General features: G+C 28.2%; 2 protein-coding genes across 2 annotated transcripts; one reads left to right on the top strand and one right to left on the bottom strand.

Annotated features, from left to right (window-relative positions):
• Positions 1–2,414: 2,414 nt before the first annotated feature.
• Positions 2,415–3,531, top strand: LOC121211410 (uncharacterized protein At2g29880-like). Its single transcript, XM_041084174.1, has 2 exons — positions 2,415–2,780; positions 2,856–3,531. The coding sequence occupies exons 1-2, from the start codon at positions 2,415–2,417 to the stop codon at positions 3,033–3,035; spliced, it is 546 nt and encodes a 181-aa protein (XP_040940108.1). The 3' UTR covers positions 3,036–3,531.
• A 3,469-nt stretch (positions 3,532–7,000) lies between these two features.
• Positions 7,001–8,462, bottom strand: LOC107945621 (LOB domain-containing protein 18). The gene is made up of 2 exons (XM_016879694.2): positions 7,830–8,462; positions 7,001–7,513 (listed from the first exon to the last, which is right to left on the bottom strand). The coding sequence occupies exons 1-2, from the start codon at positions 8,166–8,168 to the stop codon at positions 7,169–7,171; spliced, it is 684 nt and encodes a 227-aa protein (XP_016735183.2). The 5' UTR covers positions 8,169–8,462; the 3' UTR covers positions 7,001–7,168.
• Between the last annotated feature and the right edge of the window lie 14,056 nt (positions 8,463–22,518).

Here is a 22,518-nt window from a genome sequence, read left to right as displayed (position 1 = left end):
ATATATTTTTCACATTTCATAATTCTTATATACTTACCTATATTTATGCATATTTTACATCATATACATACTTATATATATTCTTTATATTCTTAAAAATGCTTTTTGTATATTTCACATATTTTATAATTCACATACATATATTTGATATTATCATAATTTATAAATATATATAACACATATTTACATTTTTATTTTTATAATATTTACCGATTTTTATGTATGTATATATTTATCTATGTTTTCATATTCTATAATTTATACGCATTTCTTATTTTATGGCTTAAAATTATACATGTATATACATTTTTATATAATTGTATTTATTGTCATCATTGTTATTTGGCGTTTGTTTATTTATTCATGTACACTTGTGCTTTTTCTAAAATGTTAGTTCTATTTATTTATTTGTATGCTTTGCTTATGTAATCGCCTCGTCATTTCATTTTGCCTATTGTATTATTGTTACTCATTTTACTTCGCTCACCTTGTCGTATTCGTTGTTGTTCTGTCAAGCATTGACACTAAACATCAAAAGGAAAATTTTTCTAAATGAGGCAATATTTCGCGTTTGGAAAATCGAGAAAACGTGCCCTAACGTGCTGGGTTTCGATTTCTCGTTCGACTAAATAGCCAAATATCCTCTTAAAGCTTCAAAGTATGGTTTCATTAAAATATAAGATGATCTTGGTTTCGATGGTTTAGAGTATCGTGTCCTAACGTGCTGGATGTGATATTCCTTCGGAACAAGAGAATCTTACATTTCAATTCACGTTATCAGAGTTTCTTTTAAGGATCGTATTTTTAAAACTCTTCAAATTTTCAATTTTTGACACTAAGACACTAATTAATCAACTAGGTACCAATTTTGGGCGCATCGAGGGTGCTAATCCTTCCTCGTGCGTAACCGACTCCCGAACCCATTTTTCTGAATTTCGTAGACAAAAATCGTTGTTTTAATAAAATCTAAATCGTTTATTAAAAACAACCGTTTTTACGAGGTGACCCGATCACACCTCATCAAAAAAGATTGGTGGCGACTCCCAATTTCGTTTCATTTTCAAAATCCAAGTCGACCCCGTTTTCATCCAAAAAATGGTGTCAACAATGGTCTATTTGCATTTTAATTTGAAGTGAGACAAAAATAACTTGTCCTTTAGTGCAGCAAATGACCACTGCTTAAATTATTAGCTTTGATTAGGTTGTTTTCTGCTATCTAATTATGAATATAATTAAAGTGTATTTACTGCATGTGATTCTTTAGTTCTACTTCAGTAATACTGAACAAATATTTACATGCCATTCTGATGATTACAGTTTAAGCTGCTTTAGTGTGGTTATTTTGGTGCAGAATGGTGACAATGAATGTTCAGAGCTTCTAACATTTCTTTCCTTCTTGTTAACTATGAATTTACTAATATGAATTACAGACTACAATTGAGACATAATAGCATATATAGTTTTAAATGCCATACTATAGTAATAGTTGATTCAATCTAATACCGATGTGAGATAATAATTAATAACATCCTTAAAATGTAGGAAGATCTTCCTTCAAATAATTATTGCTAGTGTGGTTTCGGCAGGAGTCATATGAAAAGAAAATGGAGTCCATTTATTCTCTCAAACTCACTCGAACTTCCTTTCTTAATTATTTTATTCTGCTTGTGGCTTGGTATATATCAATGTGCTTTGGCGTTGTCTATGTTATGAAATCCATGTATTACCTTCATCAATTTCTATTTAGTTGTAAAACTGTATTTAAAATTTGTTCCATGTAAAAATTGGACCTCATATTGTTGAATGAATTGCATGCTTATGCCCTTGTTATTTGTTATTTATTTTCTTTTGCTCGTGCTTTGGCTCGTTCTTTTGCTTAAAATGCGACTGTCTGTCACTAGGTGGATTGGCTGATTGACTGTGATTCCTTTGTAGGTATTGGACTGTTACCTACCGATTTGCTCGAGACATAAATCGTTGGCAAGCTGAATCTCTAGTTGCATTTCAAGAGGTATTTTATAGTTGCAATTCCAGTAAATTGGACTGTTTTTTTATGGTTTACTCCATAGTAATGTTTTGTGAAAAAAGTGATGTATTTCTTTTAATGAGAGGTTTGCCGCGTAACTTCCTTTCTTAATATTAAAAACTCCTCCTCTTCTTTTTCTTGTGTTACCTATTTATACATAAATATAAACAAATGATAACATTTATTTGCAATAAATTCCTTATTAAAAATAAGATTCTATATTTGCTTAATTAAGTAAGGTCAACAAGCTTTTATATTGAACTCAATTTTATACAATGTTGAGTTTTTTATTCATGATATTGAACTTAATTTTAATTTTATAAAGTGTTCACCTTTTGATTCATGATATTAAACTTAATTTTAATTTGTTTTTTTTCTTAAGATAATTATGTCAGGTGTTTCGGAATCAAATGTTCCTTCCCAATCATCTCGAGGATCCAAAAGGAAATGGGTTCCAGAAGAAGATGCAGCACTGGTTTCCTGCATGGTGGACTTGCACAATGTTGGGACATTTAACGCTGATACGGGGTTCAAAGCCGGTTACTTAAACGAGTTAGAAAAAATGTTAGAGAAGGCTTTACCCAATGCGATGTTGAAGGCAAGACCTAATATCGAGTCAAGGATTAGGTTACTGAAAAGAGATTGGTCAATAGTGTATGACATGCTTAATGGCCAAAACAATAGCGGTTTTGGTTGGGACGACCATAGGCAGGTCGTTGTTGCTGAAGATGCGGTTTGGGACTCTTATTTAAAGGTAAGAATGAGTTCAACTCTTGATTATCCTATTCTTACCAAACTTATAACTAATATGATTTCCTCGTTTTTATAGAGTCATAAAGAAGCCGGTCAGTTCAGACATCGTAGTTTCCCCTACTACGACCAACTTACTGCCATATACGCAAAAGATCGAGCGACTGGGAAAGACGCTCAAACAGCCGCTGACGTTCTTGAAGAAATAAATGCTGAGGATGTACCTTCTGCAGATATTAATGAAGACACAAACGAATAATATGATTGTGATGCTAATGTCTCTTTGGATGACATGGATGTTTCTGCCACGGAGCCGCAAACAGACAAAAACCAAGGGGGTTCCTCATCTTCAAAGAGGAAAAAAAAGAATTCTGATGCAACTGGTCATTTTTCTTCTTCAGTTACTGATGCTGCCACTTTATTGGCTGAAAACATGCGGGCCATTGGCGAACAAATTAGTAGGAGTATTGCCTCCGATGTGGTAGTTCACCAGGGCATCCAAGAAAAAGCTGCAAATTTATATCCAACCTTATGTGAAATAGAAGGTTTAACTGTGGATGAACGGTTTCAAGCATTGACTAAAATTCCAGATCATCCAACTCAAATGGTAGTTTTCTTTAGTTTACCTTCTGATGTACGGTTGGAATGGGTCAGAAGATTTCTTGCTAACCATTAAAATTTATGGTTTTGTTGATGACATTTTCGTAACTTTTTCTGTTTGTAATATTTGGGATGGTATGTCATATAACTTTTTGATGTGGCAAAACTGTATAACATTTGGATTGTGAGATAGAATTTCATGAATCTCATTTAACCTTTTGTTAATATTCATTGTTATTATGTTTATGCAAAATACAATTCTAAAGTTATTTATTACTGCTAATATTTTTTTTATTGTAGAATAATTAACTTATTTGTTCCACAAATGATATTTTAGCACATTAAATATGTATTGCAGTTTAATAATAATAAAGTATATTATAAATTATATTTAATAATAATTATTTAAATTATATTTTATAGTATTATATATTATGATTTTAGTAAATTCATATAAGAATAAGAATTTTATTTAATTATTTATTATTATTAAATTATATTTAATAATAATTATTTTAAATTATATTTTAGTATTATATATTATGATTTTATTAGTAAATTTATATAAGAATATTTATTAACAATTTTATTAAATTATATATTTTATTAAATTATATTTTATAACAATTATGTTAAAATATGATTAAATTATTTATTATTTATATTAATAATCTTATTAAAATTTAATAACAATAACAATAATCATCTACTTTAAAAAAATTCTGCTAAGGGTATTCTAGTCATTTTAACTTTTTTCCTTATGCTATTACACCTCTATTCCATTCAACCAAACACAAGAATACCATTACGCCTCTATTCCATTACATTTAACCAAACAAAAGAATTACGTATTACGCCTCTATTCCATTACAGCGAACCAAACGTGTTGTTACAACTAAATTTTCAACTAATAAAGCAAACAAAAAGCAAACAAAAACTCAAATGAAAGATAAAATTCCTATATATATCTGATAAAATTGGTGCCGGCGATCTGTTACCCAGCACCCAAAATTTTTTTTTTAAATGTCACTGGTGTCGTCCATCAGTGTCTTAAAGGCAAAAAAAATTGTGTTGGGGACCGAAAAAAGTACTTGGTTCTGGCTATCTACTGGCCAGCAACTAAAATTTTTTTTATATCTCTGGTGTCGACCATCACATGGCCAACACCAATTTTTTTTAAAAAATAAATACATTGGTGCCGACCATCAGTGTTCAAAATTTTTTTTTGCATAGGAAGCCGAAATTGTACTTGGTACATGACCAGCACCAATTTTTTTTACATCTCTGGTGTCGGCCATCAGTGTACCAAAATAAAAAAATTGCATTAAGACACGAAAAAAGTACCTTGTGCTGCCCAAAATTTTTTTTATCCCTAGTGTTGGCCATTACATGTGCAACACCAAAAAGAAAAAAGAAATTTTACATTTATGGTGCCGGCCATTAGTTTATCAAAGTAAAAAAAATTACATTGAGACACAAAAAGGTACTTGGTGCTGCCCATTAGATGGGCGACACAGCACCAATTTTTTTTTTTTACATTTCTAGTGCCGGCCATTACTTGGCCAGAACCAATTATTTTTTAAATATTAGTATTTTTGTATACCAGTATGATAAGATTTTTAAAAAGAAATACCTTGGTGCTTGCCATTGGGTTCTCAAAGTCAAAAAATTAATTTTTTAAAGCCTGATACAATCATCAGGCAATTATGGGGCCTAAACACTAGGTAGTGTCGGCCATTGGGTTTCCAAAACCCAGTTCTACTGTTCATTTTAGGTCATTTTGGTAATTATTTTTTATCCCAGATCATTTTTGTAAATATTAAAATTTTTTTAGTTAAATTGGTAAAATAGCCTAGGAAACTAATTATGAAAATTCACTTTTGCCCTTCACGTGTGTATGCGTCACACCTTTTTGTTGGTTGCAGTGACTGCCTCGACTGCACCCACAATATTTCTTACCAAGAATGTTCCATTCAATAATTTAAAGCCTCAGCCTACGAGGTTGTTTTGGTCATATTTGGATTTTACTTTTTAAATTTTAATCAATATAGTTTTTTTATTATTTTATAATATCATTTAAATTCCTCTAAAAACAATTCATTCCAACTTATTATGTTAACATCAAGATTTTAATCGAAATATAGGTAATGGTGTTATCCATGGACCAAATCAAGGATTTGGTTTAAGGGATCAGAATTAAAAATTTTGTATTAAAAAGATTTGGATTAAATTATTAAGTGTTAAAAATATAATTTTTTATTTAATTAAAGGTTAAATTGTTTAAATTGAATCTTTTAATTTGGAGAAAAGGCTAAGGAGCAATTTACCCATTTAGCCAAAGGGGCCAAAGCTCTCCAACTATACTCTAGTGTTGCCTATTTGAACTAACTAATTATATTATAAATGTTGAATTAAAGGAGTTAAATCTCAAATTTAAATATAGTTAAGGGATCAAAATCATAATTTTAACTAGCTAGTGTTAGTAAATACTTTAGCCTCTGAATTTGACATTTTATTTACAACCTAATTGATACTTAAATTTAGATTCCGTTAACCAATCGAGTAAATTTTTTAAGTACCTCAATAAGACCATTAATTTTAACCAAACCCATCAATCCCTGCGCAACATGTGTACCTTTAGAACAAAAAAACTTAATAAAAAATTCTGGCAGATTAAAAGATTATAAAATTTTTAATGAGTTAAAATTGAAAAAGGATTTTTCTTTTTTTAAATTTAAAAAAAGAACTTCAACTAAATGTTTATAACCATAAAGCCACAACACATTTCCTCCTTCGTTGCGCCTTCCTTCATCCTTTCCCCCCAGATCACCTCCCAACTTTTCCTAAAACCCCAAATTAAAAACTCAGCTTCGAAACTTAGGGTTCTAATAAAAACCTTAAATTAAAATAAACCTTAAAATACCAAGTATTGACCTAAAATATTCAAAGCATATGTTGGCAAGTCTATCACAACATTTAAGAAAATATAGCCTCAAAAGTGTCATCTTAAGACTGTTTTGTTGTAATGCGTAATCCAATTTCAAATAACCCTAAATTTTGATTCTGGGATTTCAACCCAAAAGATCCTTCGCCCACGTTTCCCTAAACCAGAAATTGAAAAAAAAACCTAAACCCACATAAACCCAAGACATTTTCCCATCAAATGACTGAAACCATATCCCAAAATACCATCAAATGGGGAAAATATTTTAACCAAAATCAATGGAAGAATTTGGCTTGGATAAAAAGAATTGTTTCAAATTCCCATAGTTTTTCATTTGTTTAGATTAATTTATCTTAAGTATATTTGTTTTATAATTTTTAATTTTTTTATTAGGTTTAAACATTCATACGTGGTAATGATATAGGTTTTGATCATATTTCTTTCTTTTTCTTTTTTGACTAAATTCTTAAAACTACTCATAGCATCCCCTCTTAACCTATAAATAGAAAGATAATGCATTTTATTATAAGCACTTAAACTCACGAGCTAAAATTCAATCCACAATATTTAAAATTTTTATTTTTTATTTATAAATTAGACGAAAATAACTTTTCTAAAAATAAACTCAAATTGAATTTCATCTAAAAAAGGAATATTAAGGAAAAAAAAAGAAACAAAATTAAAAATGAAAGATTAATTAGTTATTAAGGTTACTTGCCCAATGAAATATATAACATGAAAATTTAAGCTCCCTTGCTTGGATAAAGCTACGTGTATATATATATATATATATATGGGTCACATGTTAATAATTTTCCAAGGCAAGCAAAATTAAAAAGGGGTCAGTCTCACTTTGAGAAAGATGGTGACGGTGAAGCCGGTAGTCGCGGTGGTGACCCTTTTCGATGGAGGAGTTCTCGAGCCAATGCTTGAAGATCGCCGCTTCCAAGCGATGACGAGTCGAACTGGTTGATTTGTCTTTGTTGCATGGCCCATGAAGGTTGCACCATTGGATCAAAAAGTGTGGATAAGTCGTAAGTGGCTGGTGGGAGGTCTGATATTGAGAGAGGTGGCGATTCCATTAGTGTTTGTTGTGGCGGCGGTGGAGGAGGAGAAGGAAGTGGCGGCGATGGAAGCTCTAGTGTAGCTAAATGGGCTTGTAAATACGATAGCTCTGCTTGTAAATTCACAACCTGCCCAAAAAAGATTACCCATATATTTAATTTTGTAAATAATAGGAAGTAAACAATGTTTTTTTGAGGTATATTAATGACATGTTGTCTTTATTTACACTAAAAGGATGCTTAGGATTATGTGTACGAGAACATGGCATTGCCAACAAATCAAGTTTCTTATGAAATGAGGAATAAAAGTGCAAAACATGTTCTAGATTTCAACAAACTCCAAAATATTACAATATATATCGAGTTCCTGACTGTTTTTGAAGAAAAAAAGCGCAAGAGAGATAAAAAAGGTGTAAAATTAAATGATAAAGGTTTATAATTTTACCTGTTGTTGAAGTGCAAAGATATGAGCGACGCAACCGTAAACAGGGTCTCTCAGCCGAGCTTGAGCCTCGTAACATATAGTAACCACCGCATCAAGCCGTTTATGAACCGGGATATGAAGTAACAGCTTCGACACATTACTAGCACCAAACACCTTATGAACCGCCGCGAAATGAGCCGCACCTTGTTCCGAATCGAAATATGGTGCAAATATACAACCCGGAACACATTTCCTCCTCAAAAACTTACACGCGCCACAAGGTCCACCACCACCACCACCAACAGCACCGCCAGTCGAACTACCAGCGGCACCGCGGCTACTACAAGTGTTTGCACTCATGATCTTGGAAAAAAATATTACTCTTTTTAGAACCAAACTTTTTTCAAGTTTTAAAGTAATTGAATAGGTCCCATAATTAGGGTTTGTTTTCAAGTTGAAAAAAGGTGAAGAAGAAGAAGAAGAGGAGGAGGAGGAGGAGGAGAGGAAAGTACAGGGACTTCCTTTTTAGGGTTTGGTGATGATGGGGTGTTATATATTTTAATGGCGGATTTTTAAAAAAACGCTTAGAGGAAGAAGACTTTAAAGCCACGCGAGGGAGCAAAACAACACCACAATTACCCCTCTTCTTCTAATTTAGCTGCTTGCGTGAAGCAAGCATGCGATAAGCCTAGCCATTCTCTCAACTGCCCTTCTATTAATTATAAATAAATTTTAATTCCTTTTTTTGGTTTTTTTTACATATATTTCGTGAATTTTGTATAAAAAAAAACACATGTTCTTCCCCTCTCGATTAAATTCAGAGTCTAAGTTTGATCAAATCTTAAATTAATTTAATTAATTAAGGGATAAAGCTAAAAAATTTATTTTAATGAGATCAAAATTGAATCATAAATTATTGGGGTTAAAGTGTAATTTAATCATTATTTATAAATTGAAAATTTACCAGAAGGGGCCAAGGACATTGCCTACCCTCTTTGCCTTCGTCCATCATATTACTCCTAGTTCAATCGGATTTTTTTTGTATTTTTTAATAATTAGTTAATTCGATTTGAAATTTTTAAACTCTAAATTAAATTAATTCAGTTAATCGATTCTATATCACTGTAATTAGTTCAATTGGGTATCGATTAAAATTATTTTTATAATTTTGATTATCAATTAATTCGATTTCAAAATCCTAAACCCTGAATTAAGTTAATTTAGTTAATTGGCCAGTATCACAATAATTAGTTTGACTAGGTATTGGTTTGAAGATTTTATAATTTTGATTATGAGTTAATACGGTTTGAAAACCTAAAACCCTAAATTATATGAATTCAATTAATGAGTGGGTATAATTGTAATTAGTTCTATTGGGTATCATTTAAAAAATTTTAAAAAAAAAATGATTATGAGTTAATTTAATTTGAAAACCCTAACCTCTAAATTAAATTAATTCGAGATCATATCATTGTAATTAATTTGATAGATTATCAGTTAAAGGATTTTTTATCAAAAAATCAAAATTAATAATAATAAATAATATATATAACCCAGTTAGATATGTTAAGAATTTAAATAAAATTAAAATACGACCGATCGAAACAACCGAAATAAGTTCAACTCAATTAACGATTAAACATTATATTAACTATAATTAAGTTAGATTATTAACTAAATCGACCATTTGAACACTCTTATCTTAATAGAAAGACAAAGTATTCCGATCTCTATTTTCTCGATTACTTTATTCTATTTTTCCGTTTAAATTTTAATATAATTATCGAATATAAAAAAATAAAAAACACTTTTCTTTTTCAGAACTCGAAACGTGTCATTAGGATGTGTCTAAAATTGACACTGCGTGTTTTAAGCTGCGTGGAGGGCAAAAGACGCCATCTTACGTTGAAAATGACTCAGCTTAATTTATGTATGCTTTATTCTTTATATTTTCTTTTTGCCTTTTTATACAATAAGCCAAAATAAATCCACTGGATTTTCGACAATGGCTTGCTGTGACCCACAGGTTTTAATTTTCTTTTTATTTTTAATTTTTTTGCATTTAATTTTGTTGGTTAAGTACTATAAATAGTATGTGTTTAATTAATGATGGGGAATTTTAGTTGAAGTTTTTTTTAAAAACTTAAAGTTAATTATATCTAGAAATTATCGAGATTATATCAATTAGGTCTTATTATTATTAACATTGTTAATTTAACTATTAATTGACATGTTAGATTTTACGCAACATAATTTTAAGTAAAAAATGAATGTTGTAAAAATATTAATTTCGACTCTCTTTTTTATTATCAGTTTTTTTTTTTAAAGTTATGCTCCATAAGTTTATTTGCCTTTAAAATTTTCATTTTAAATTTACCTATATAAGATTTGAGTTGTCATTCAATGATTAAATTAACGGTTTCAATAATAAAAAGACTTGATTGATATAATTTTAACAGTTAAAAAAATATAATTAGAATATTTTTAAATTTAAGGACGGATTTAAAATACAATTACTCAAAAAATAATTAAAATTTTGTTTATTTAAGAATGGGGCTTAGGGTTAAAGTTGGAAAGGTATCAACATCTCAAACTATATATAAGCAAAAGTCTTACGCATAGATTTTTTAAATAAAATAATGAAATTAATTTGACAATGACTAACAACAACACTAACAGTGATTATCATCGTCATCATCATAATCTTTACTTAAAATGGGTATTCTCAATCAATGGCGGATTTTTACATAATGATTTAAGAGGTTTATTTAAAATTTCTAAAAAAACATTAAAGGATTTAATGAGAATATTTAAAAATTTTGATAGGTTTAATTAAAATTTGACAAAAAAATTTTGGAGGGATTTAATTAAAAAAATTAAAATTTTTGAAGGATTTAATGAAAATTTTCAATTTTTTTTGGAGGGGTAACTAAAATTTTTTTTAAAAAAAATTAAGGGATTAAAATTTTTTAAAATGAATTTGGGAGGACAAGCTCCTTAGGCTCTCATTACCATCTGCCTCTATATTGTTTTTTGGCTCTTAAATCGGTTTATATTTGATAATCATGTCAAGTAATTTGATTTTTAACTTCAAACCCTAAACACTCTTTACTCTCCTTATGCTCAATGGGTTAATGTATATATTATAATAATCATTTAATTCAATTATAAAATTAAAATTCAGTTGAGTCTTAATTCGATTGGTATAAGTATTGTTGTCAATGTAAGAGGACGTGAAACACATTTTCCTCCCATTTATTGGTTAAGAAGAGTTATGGAATAGAGATGGCAATGCATATTCAGACATGCTCTGAAATTTGTTCTATTATTATAGAAAAGATATTTTAATATTTGTTATACCTACACTTCACAAACTTATCTCACATCTTGACCAACATTGCAGAGTATTCTACAAGCTAAAGACTCGTGAGAACCAAATCCAACCAATCAGGACTTAAGGATACTCCATCATTTAGCCTTATAGTAAGGCGAGTGTACACCATGGGGATCACAACTTTGACAGAGGCGGTGTATCTAAACACCTTATTTATTTGGAATCCTGATAAAACGACCCATTTTTACAAGAAGGTGATATCAACAAGTCAAATAAGTTACAAAGAGAATATAAAACCAACAAAAGATTGATGCGTAGCGTCTGGACAATGACAAATGACTCCTTTTATAAGACTCTCTTTCAAAAAATCGAAATCAATATTAATTAATTTAGTTGGTGGAGTATTCACTAAAATTTTAAACATTTAATTGATGATACATAAATACTGTTTTCAACTTTCTATGAAATCAATAAGATGTTGGAATCCGAATGGAAAGGTCAAAACACAAATTCAGCGTTCAAAGCATCAGTATGAGCCATTCGAAATAGCTGGCTGCCACGTAAGAATCCTTGACGAAGAGCTTAACGCTTTGGTGAAAACATGACCTCATTATTTTTCCCTACTGGGACCCCACACGCCGTTCAATTAAATAATCTAAAGTAACTTCCTCAAAATTACTTTTTTTAAATTATAAATAAACCTTTTTTTCCTTTCAAAATTGAAGTATTTTAATTTCTAAAAATAATATAAAACAGGATAATATAATTTTTGGCTTCTGAATTTAGTAATTAGATTCACTTTGATACTTATTTTTTCTTGTTCACTTTTATATTTAAACTTGTCAACTAAATCTACTTTAGTTACTGAACTTAGATTCCATCAAGATTTGATGACGTAACTAGTATTCTTGGAATGTAATTGGATTGGTCGATCGGACTGAGAATCAATTGGCATGCTAGTTCAAATAAAGAGTTTGAACCGATTGATTCGGAAAGTGGTCAAAATAGCAAAAATAAAAAATTGGGACAAAAATATATAATTGAATAGGTTGAACTGGCTTAATATTTTTTTATTTTTAATTTTTTAATTATTTATTTAATTTTTTTATTTAATAGTTAAATTGATTAAATCAGAAACCAATGGTATGACCGATTCAACAACTGGTCCAATTATTAAAACATTATATGTGATACTTTAAGGTTGTACCATGTCATCATCAACTGAATTTTATATAAATTTTTTAACTTTCAAGTGATGTCGTAGCACAATTTCAAAGCATCATGTTATCAAACTTTCATATTTTCAACTTTAAAGACCGAAATGAATCTAATTACTAAGTTTGGGTACCAAAACAAACCTAATTGCTAAATTTTGGGACCAAAAATGATGTTATCCCTAAAAAATATTTTACACCAAGAGAAGGAAAATTAAAAACAGAAAAGATAGTAATAACGGCGTGTCACCGCGCCGTCCGGTCATGGTTCTGCCCCTGTGGTGTGAAGAGGAAGCATTTGACAGAAATTCAAATCCTATTAGAAGCAATAACATTAGGGCACGTGGAAGTAATGGTACGAGTTCGATGACCAACGGGTGACGTTAGAACAGTTCCACATGCAAAAGAACGAACCTTCTGCAAATTCTGGCCATTTCAATCCTAGTATAGTGTAGTAGCTCGTGCTGTCTCATGTCTATTCCCATAAATATTTTTATGTCCTTTATATATATATATATCATTTTTCATTCAAGTACGATATTTCAATTAAAAATGAAAATTGAAATCTTTTTTTTCAAATAAAATTTGATTCAATAAATGATTAAATGTATTAAATAGCTGGTTTAGGGTTTATGGTTTATTTGTTTGTGTTATTTGGAACACAAATATTTACTATTAGTGAAAGGAAAAAAATAATAGAATTTTTTAAAATAAAAGTATCATAAAAAACCTTTTTACTAGAAGTCGGATTGTATTTTATTCTATTATATTAAAAAAAAAGATAGATTAGTTTGTATATATTAAATCAAAAGACAAACTAATTTTATTCTATTAAAAAATTTATACATTTTTACTGTTAAAATTTTGTTTCTATATATTAGCATGAGGTACACACGGTATGTCATGTGTCACTACCGGGTTATTTCGTCAGCCAGACTAATTTTTAATAGTATAGATAGATAAAAATTTTAACAGAAATAATCAATTTACTTTTTGATTTAACGTATAAAGTCTAATTTGCATTTTTTTTAGTAGAGAAGGTAAAATGCTATTATCTCCTAGTACAAGGTCTAATTTTACCATTTTTGATAGGTTAGAAAATAAGAGAGAAACCAAAAATTGTATGATGGATGGTTGAGATAAAAAAACAACAACAACAACAACAACTAAGTTAAAAATTTTGTATTAAATGATTTGTATTTTCTCAAATTTTGTAATGATATCAAAATGGAAAATGAGGGGGCATATAAACATGTTTGTATTTTCTCATGCATTATATCCAAAATTATAGTATATCTAATAAAAAATTTGATATTGAACATTGTTATATGCCTTTATCCCACTTTGTTTTGCTTCATTAAGACCACACCAAGTTTACCCATCCCACCAAGGTCCATTGTATTGCTTAGTAGAAATCTCGCCATGCTTCATCTGTCGCTTGTAAGGCACATGAATCCGTCACCATACAAACTGTGAAGGTCTAACAATGTGGCACATGGCTTAGGAGAAAAACTCCAATATTTGTACTGATAAGATCATATGACTCATTTCATGAATATCTAAAAGAAGACATTTCTTTAAATGAATTAAACTCTCAACATTATATTATGCAAACTTGGTTCCACTCCTCGGGCTCTAATCTCTTCCTTCATCTATCTCCCTACATCCACTACCAACATTAACAAACATATTATTGTTGAAGTAACGAAGTTCCCACAAAACATTTTTAAGGTTTAATGGATTTCCTTTGAATGTGATTAAAGTGTTGTTATTAGGTTTTTGCTTATACTTTAACTAACATAAACATATCATCAAAATCTCTATAATGTTTGATATTATGTGATGCCCCCCACAACATGTTTTTTTCTCCCACTCGTGCGGTCAAAAGGATGACTAATTATGAGATTTAATTATTATTTTTCTTCACCAATTTTATGACCAAATAAATTCATTATAAATTACAAGATGTCACCTTTTGATAGGGCAAAGGGGCTTCCAAGTCGAACTTAATTTCATTAATAGGAATGAAATTTTAGGATTTAATTAAAAGGAATTGAAAATTTGTGTTTGGACCATCAAATCTATGAATTAATTTGTATTTGGAAGTAACTATAGGCTGGTTCAACTAATTAAATTATCAGAGTGATGTACAATAAGGTGGTTTAACAATCTGTTTAGAACTATTCATAGTCACTCTCTAACTTATAAATATAATGTAATATGTTTTAGTACACTCAAACTCACCTTCTCCTACATTGACAATAACATCTATTCTAAACTATCTTGATTCAATTCACATATATAAGATATAATTTTGAAAAAGTAATTGGTGGCAATGATGCCATAATGATGTGTGAATAATATTACCATTCCTGCAAGTTGGAAAGAGGCAATCATTTACTCTTTTGCAGCAATTCCGAGGCTATGAAGCAGGCATAATCAAGCCTCTATATGTGTGTAAATATACACATATAATATGGTACTCTGTGCTGCAAGTACTCCATGATCTTAGCTTTTGTTTGAAAGGGTAATTTAATCACTAAACAATGGTGAAGGGCAAGAAAATGTGGAGCTACTTTTTAGAGTTGTTTGGAGAATACCCCTTTTAGTCACTTCTTGGATTCAATTATAAATTTTGGAAACTTGTTTTCAACTATCTGAAATGGGGAAAGCTGACAAATTGTAAAGCTAGTGTCCAAAACTTTAAGATTATTCAGTGTTTCATTCATTGGGCTTGTTGCATATATAATCAACTCTATTCTTTACAAAAAGAAAGTTAGTCTTTCTAATTTATTTTAAATTTTCTTTTTGTATTTTATGAAGATTAAGAAAAGGCTTGTATAGTAAAAAAGTCCTTAAAAAATGTAAAAAAAATCATTCTAGTTTCTGTATTAAATTTGAGTCCAATTAAGCCACTATCGTTAATTAAAATATTCAATTAAGTCCCTTCATTAACGGTTTCCGTCATTGGCTATATTGACATGTGACAACTTCTAGTTTAATCTAAAATATAATTGATGATGGCACGTGACAACTTCTAGTATAATCTAATATTTTACCCATAAGAAATGATTAAAAAACATTAAAAAATTCAAAACTTAGAAAAATTATAAAAAAAGTAAAAAATAAAAATAATATGAAAAGTATTAAAATTTATATAAACCTATAAATATTATAAAAAATTTATAAAATTAATAAAGCGTATTTAAAATTTATAAAAACATATTAGAATTCTTGAAAAACTATAAAAATTATTAAATTTGATATAACCTTATAAAATTATTTAAAAAAAAAATCATAAAAGCTTGAACCAGACTGAAATAGTTGGTTGGACCGGTTAGATCAAAGTCGACAAGGATATCAGCCCGAAGAAAGCCATTACATCAATTGACCTGAGAACTGGGCAATTGAACCGAATTTTTTAATGCATTTTGTCAAATCAAAATTTTATTACTCAACTATTAGCATATGTCAGAATAAAATATTCTAAACAAGGTTTTTAGTACAGGATTGATGGTCGAACCAATCAGGCTACCAATTTGCCAATTTGACTGGTTCTCCAAGTTCAATTAAATAAAAAATATAAAAAATAAAAAAATTTAAAATGAGAAATCAATTCAACTATCCGATTCTCAAGTCAACCAGTCTAATGGCTTTCTTTGGACCTATACCCTTACTGATTTTAGTCTAACCAACTGATCTAGTCCAATTAATGTTTTTATGAATTTTTCATAATCTTTTAACATTATATTTTTATATCATTTTTAATATTTTTAATAATTTTTTACAATTTTTTAATATTTTCATGATTTTTTATAGAATTTTAATATTTTTTTTATAAAATTTTAAATATATTTTATTAATTTTATGTTTTTCATAATTTATTAGGATATATTAGATTTTTTATATTTTTATAATATTATAAATTTATATAAATTTTATTTTTTTCATATTTTATATTTTAAATAAATTTTATAATTTTAATATTTATTCTATTTTTTTATCTTTAAATAAATTTTTTATGATTTCTTAATATTTTTATTGGTAAAAATATTATATTAAAGTTGAAGTTGCCACATATCATCATCTAATTAGTCCGTCAATTTATTTTAACAGTTAACATGGTCAATAACGAAAATCATTAGAGAAAGAGCTTAATTGATTATTTTAGCTAAAGGCAGGGGCTCAATTGGGTGAGAATTTAATACATGGGCGTAATTGATTTTTTAGTATTTTCTTGAGGGCTTTTTTGAAACATAAGCCATTAAAAATTAATATAGTTATTGGTAAATAATAAGTGTTGAGTGCAGTGGTGAAGCCAAAAAATTTTTGGGGCAGAATTCAGTTATAAATTTTGATAAGAAATAAAATGCAATTTCACCATTGTATTAGTTAATATTTTTATAATTTTTTAGAAGACTAAATTAGAATCTTCTCATTTTGAATTTTATACATTTTAAAGAATAAAAAATACAAATTTTTTAGTTTTAAGAGGGGCCAAAATCCCTGTCTGCCCCCTCCCATCATCTTTAGTTATATATAAATTGTTACTAATCAAATTTTGATAAATTGATATTTTTATGATAAAAAAAAATCATCAAAATTTCAATATAATTTTCCAAAATCAAAGTTACTTCCCATCAAAATAGTGTTGGGCTTATTGGCCCAAAGCTATTGCTCTATATTATTCTTGTAAGGCAACCTCCACCAGAGCAGTTTGGAGGAAATGAGGCATTGATGTTATTCACAAATATTAAGGTTTTAAGATTTTTGTATTTAGGTTTGAGTATTATCATGGTGGGTGCTTAATTTATATATTGTTGGATTTTAGTCTGGTAGGTTCATCGTAGTTCGAATTATTCGATTCTTAATTTATTTGTATTTTGTATTGATTTAATTCTACTTTAAAATTGATTGGATATGTATTTGTAATTAAACTATAATTATAAAGGTAAACTATGTTAGCAGTGACCCGACTATTAGTAAATTTCTTTTTTAGTGGTCACTCAAGTATTCAACTTTAATCCTCAATATTTATACATTATGTCAATTTATTCCCGATTCTAAAAAAATTAATCCTCCAAATTTACACATTGTGTATTTTGATAAATATATATATATATTGCAAATTTGCTTTTCTTTGACACATTAAGTGTTAATTTTAAAAGAATGAGAAACAATAAATTATTATCTTGGACTTTTGGGCACTTCTATTTTTGGTATATTATCATCAAATTTAGCTAATAACTTTGTTTTTTTTAGCTTTTTAGATGAATGGTCACAAAGAAAAATAAAATTGCAAAAAAGATCAAATTACACAATGCGTAAATGTTAAGAGGTTTTTTTTTTTTTAGAATTAAGATCAAAATGACACAATATATAAATGTTGAAGGTTAAAGTTTCTATTATACCAATTTTAAAAGTTGTCACATCATATTTTCATTAACTATTTAATACCTAGTGACCAAAAAATACAAAATTAAATAGTTAAGTGACTATTTTGTAACTTTTTATAATTGAATCAAAAAAAAAATCAACTATAGTTAGGTGACTACTAATGTAATTTACTGTAATTATAATTATATTGTTTTGTAATTGTATACTCTTAAAAAAAGCCATTAAATAATAACATTTAAAAAAAAAGATTATATAGCAAATGTGTAATTTACTTTTGGTCCCTATGTTATGTTCAAATTTGAAATTTAATATCTATACTTTAATAGTTTAATTGTTGATATAATTTAGCACATCAACTTTTATAATGACATTAGTTAAATTAAATAGTTTATTTTGAGTTCAAATATACAATCTTTTACCTTTTTGAAATTATATAACAATGGTCAACTTTCAATTTTGTTTCCTATATTTTGTGATTAACTAACGACATTATTCTCTATACTTTAATTTTTTACATAATTTGGCATCTCAATTTTTATAATGTCGTTAGTTAGTCTAAATATTTTATTCTAATTAAAATATTTATGTGAATTTTTAAGAATTGTTAACTTCATTAAATTCTTTGTTAAATCCAAGCCTATTACATTATCATTTTTTTGCCACTATGCTATCACATGATTTTTTTTTAATTTCAACATGTCACACCAATAAATTAAATAGAAAAATTTTAATAGCGTTAACAATTAGACCCAAAAGTTTAAATCTGAAAAATAAAATGACTAAATTCCTGAAAATAAAAATATGGAATTAAATTTTAAATAGATAAAAAGTATAGAGTCCAAAAAGTTAAAACAACACAAAGCGTGGATTATTGATGATGATGATGATGATGATGATGATGATGATGATGGATAATATAATTTTTGGCCCTTGAACTTAGCAACTAGGTACACTTCGGTATTTGTACTATTTTTTAATCGACTTTAGTACTTGAACTTAACAACTATATTCATCTTGGTCTTTGAACTTTAAAAATATAAAAGTTTGATGATGTGACACAATCTTAGAGTCTCACATACAGTTTATTAATTATCAGACCAATGGTTAAACTGGTTATACCACTGGTTCTCAATTCAATTGATTTGACCGATTCAACTATTAGACCAACAATAATCAAATAAATAATTAAAAATTAATAAAAATTTTAAGACAAAAAAAATATTAAACTTGTTTAACTTGTTCAATTACTAGTTTTGTCATCATTTTCTATTTTACTGATTTTGAGTAGTTTTCGGTTCAATTGGTTCAACTTCTTTTTGGACTAAATATTCCGTTTGATTTTAAGTCCAACCGGCCCATTTGCTCAATCTAATCATATTTCAAGAACATTGGTCATATTATTCAATCTTGATGGAATTCAAATTTAGAGATCAAAATGAACCTAGTTACCAAATCCAAATATTAAAGTGAACAAAAAAAAAGTACCAAAGTAGTTTTAGTTGCTAAGTTGGACCAAAAGATATAATAATAATAATAATAATAATAATAATAATAATAATAGTTGTAGTAGTAGAAGTTTGGTTACTTGAGCGTCTTACATACGCAGCCGACAACCGGCGAACGGCGCGGCTCTACAATTTGACAATATTTCATCAACACTTTCTCTCTATTAATAAATTTAGTTAATCACAATGATTTATCCTTTAATTAATCCCAAGGAGAAGAAACTAAGAACTTTGATTAATGGTAGCAAATGAAAATAATATAACAATGCTGCTAAGAATTTTGGTCAAACTATGTTTTTCATATTTAGTCCCTATATTTTGGAGACTAGAGTGAAATTTTACCATATATTATGAAAGGATTGAATTATAATTTTCTATATTGAAGACAAGTTCTCTACCTACTCCATTGGATTCGTCTTTGGCTAAAATGCCTAACTTTAATAATAGGAGGAATACTAAATTATGTTAAATTATTGTTAGATTTATCTTAGATTTTTGAATTTTATATTTAAATTGTCATATATTTTAAATTTAGTGTCCACATTGTATGACATTCATCCCCTTTTGTCAAATTGTATTTCGTATAATTCGCCCCTTTAAGCCATAAGGTCATACTTTATATTAACAAATATTTTTCAGTTTTTAATTATATAACTTTAATAATAATCAAATATTAATATATGATGGACTTTGAAAGACTAAATTTAGAGGCCCAATATAGACTTTAAAGTCGAATTACAAAATTAATAGATTTGGCCCATACCCATACATAATAGGTCAATGATTTTCTTGTATTTTAATTTGTATGTTTTGCTAAGGAGTTATCTTCCTTTGGTAAGGTGCCGACATTGTCAAGAGAAAATGAAAGAAGTCTGATGTTGAGATTGAGAGCATATAGTAAAAAAATACAAATTATCTTCCTCTCGGCTCCTTACGCAAAAAATCTCTCGATAAATACTTTTACATAAATTATATTATTTATTTATTTATTTGACTTATTATTTTTTTCCTAATATGTTGTTGTTTAATATATTATTGCAGTCTTCAAGTTTTTCTATTAAATTATGATCAATAAAAAGATCGAATATTTTTTCAAAAAAAGGATATCAGAAAGCAATAATAATAAATCGGTTCCTCAACCTTCTGTTGTTAGTGGAGAAAAATCAATTATAAGATATTCCCATGCTTCTAAATGAGATATCTAGTCTTCTCAATCCCAAGCTTTGAATGCGATATCGAGTCTTCACAAGCTCTTGAACGAGATATCAGGTCTTCTCAATCCCAAGATCTTGAATGAGATATCGAGTCTTTCCAAGCTCATGAATAATATATCGAGTCTTCTCAAGTTCCTAAACATCCTTGTAAGGTGCTGAGAGTCGAAACAAATGAGATGCAAAAAGCTTTTACAATTGTCGAGTTGTGTCAAGTGCTAGATAAGACAAATAAGTCAAGTATTTATCCTCTTCTTGATAGAATTATTCATCTTGTGCTAACTTTTCCCGTGTCTACTACAACAACCGGACAAGTATTTTTACCCATGAAAATTGTGAAGACAATGCTTCGCAACAGAATGGAGGATGATTTTCTTTCAACTTACCTGGTGACATACACCACAAAAGAGATAGCTTGAGAGTTTTCAACATACCATTGATGAGTTCTATCTTATGAAAAAGTGGATGGTGCAATTTAGGATGCTTAGTTTTGAGAAATAGAACGAAGGCCAAGTTTTTTTAATTTGATTTTTTGAATTATAATGATATTTATGAAATTTTTAGTATAGTAGTAGTTATTCTTTTTGGCATATTGGAAAGAAATATTTAATTTTATATAATGTGATTTTTTTTAATTTTTTTCTTGCTTTTTAAAAGAACATTAAATTGATTTGTTTGATAAAAAATATATATCTAAGAAGAATCGGCACTTTTTTAATTGTTTGTGAATATTAGACATATAAGGACCATTTAGTTATTAGGTAATCTTATAATTAAGAGCAAAGCTTGGGGTAAGCAAGGGCATTGCCCAATTGGATAAATGGGAAAAATCATTTTTAGCCATTTCTAAAAATTCTTAATTTAATTAAATCCATTTTTATTCTTTGTTACATGGAAAATTACATTCTTAACACCTCCAAAATATTAACAATTCAATTTAATATATTTTAGCACAAACTTTTTTAACCTTACCCATTAAATTTAATAATTTTATCTCGACTCCTCAATACAAATTACCCTAATGCTTTATTGGATAAAATATTCTTTTAGGGAATGAACTTTGATAATTTTTTTATATTAGGGTTTGAATTTTTTTGGATTCGAATTAGGTCCTAATTTGGCAATTGTTCCCACGTTAAGGCTTAAACTTATTTTTGTCCAAGTTGTCTTTGAAAACCCTAAATTTAAGCCTCAATGTGGAAACAATTGTTAAGTTCAAGAACTAACTTAAACAGAAAAAACTTTAAACTCGAATGTGGAAACAATAATTGTCTAGTTTAAACTCTAATATGAAAGCGATTGCCAAATTCAAAACTTAACTTAAAAAAAAAATTTAAACCCTAACGGTAATAAGTTAAGACTCGAGATAATGATTTAATCCTATTTTATTTTAATTTTATTGATAATTTTGTTTTAAAAAAGAAAAGTAAAAACCAGTTGGTGAAACTGTTTGATGAGTTCAGCTGACCAAAGTCAAGTCTTTCCTTTCCTTGTAAGAAGGGCGACCGTTTCAGAACACTATAATAGTGTTGTGATTTGATATTTAATTAATTAATTGGTAGTAATTTATTAAAAACATGTTTTGTCGTGCCACCACTCCTATTAACTTAGCACCTACCTTCCCCATTGATTTCATTCTTCTTCAGTGTCCACCATCTTCTTTTTATTACCATATTGATCTCCGTTTAGGTCAATTTTCGATTTTTTTCAAATTTCAAACTTGTGTTTTTATTGTTGTCATGTTATTTTTTTTATTATATTTTTCACGCTTGTTTTACTTTATAAGTTTAAGTATATCTCAATAATATTATTTTCGAGATTCGAATATATATTTTATTATTGAAAATATGATGTATTTTATCATTACATTCTTATTTTATAAGGGGATAATTTAGTTTAAATCAAATAAGATTTTCAAGGATAATGTAAAATTATGATATAATATTATCATGTTTGATTAACAAATATTAGGTTAAGCTAATAATATTACATTATTAACAATGCAAAAATTTCAAAATAGGTTACAAAGTTTGATAATCATCTATTCTA

This window comes from Gossypium hirsutum, chromosome A12 (genome assembly GCF_007990345.1).
Source record: "Gossypium hirsutum isolate 1008001.06 chromosome A12, Gossypium_hirsutum_v2.1, whole genome shotgun sequence".
Lineage (NCBI taxonomy): Eukaryota > Viridiplantae > Streptophyta > Magnoliopsida > Malvales > Malvaceae > Gossypium > Gossypium hirsutum.
This window is presented reverse-complemented; position numbering and strand designations above follow the sequence as displayed.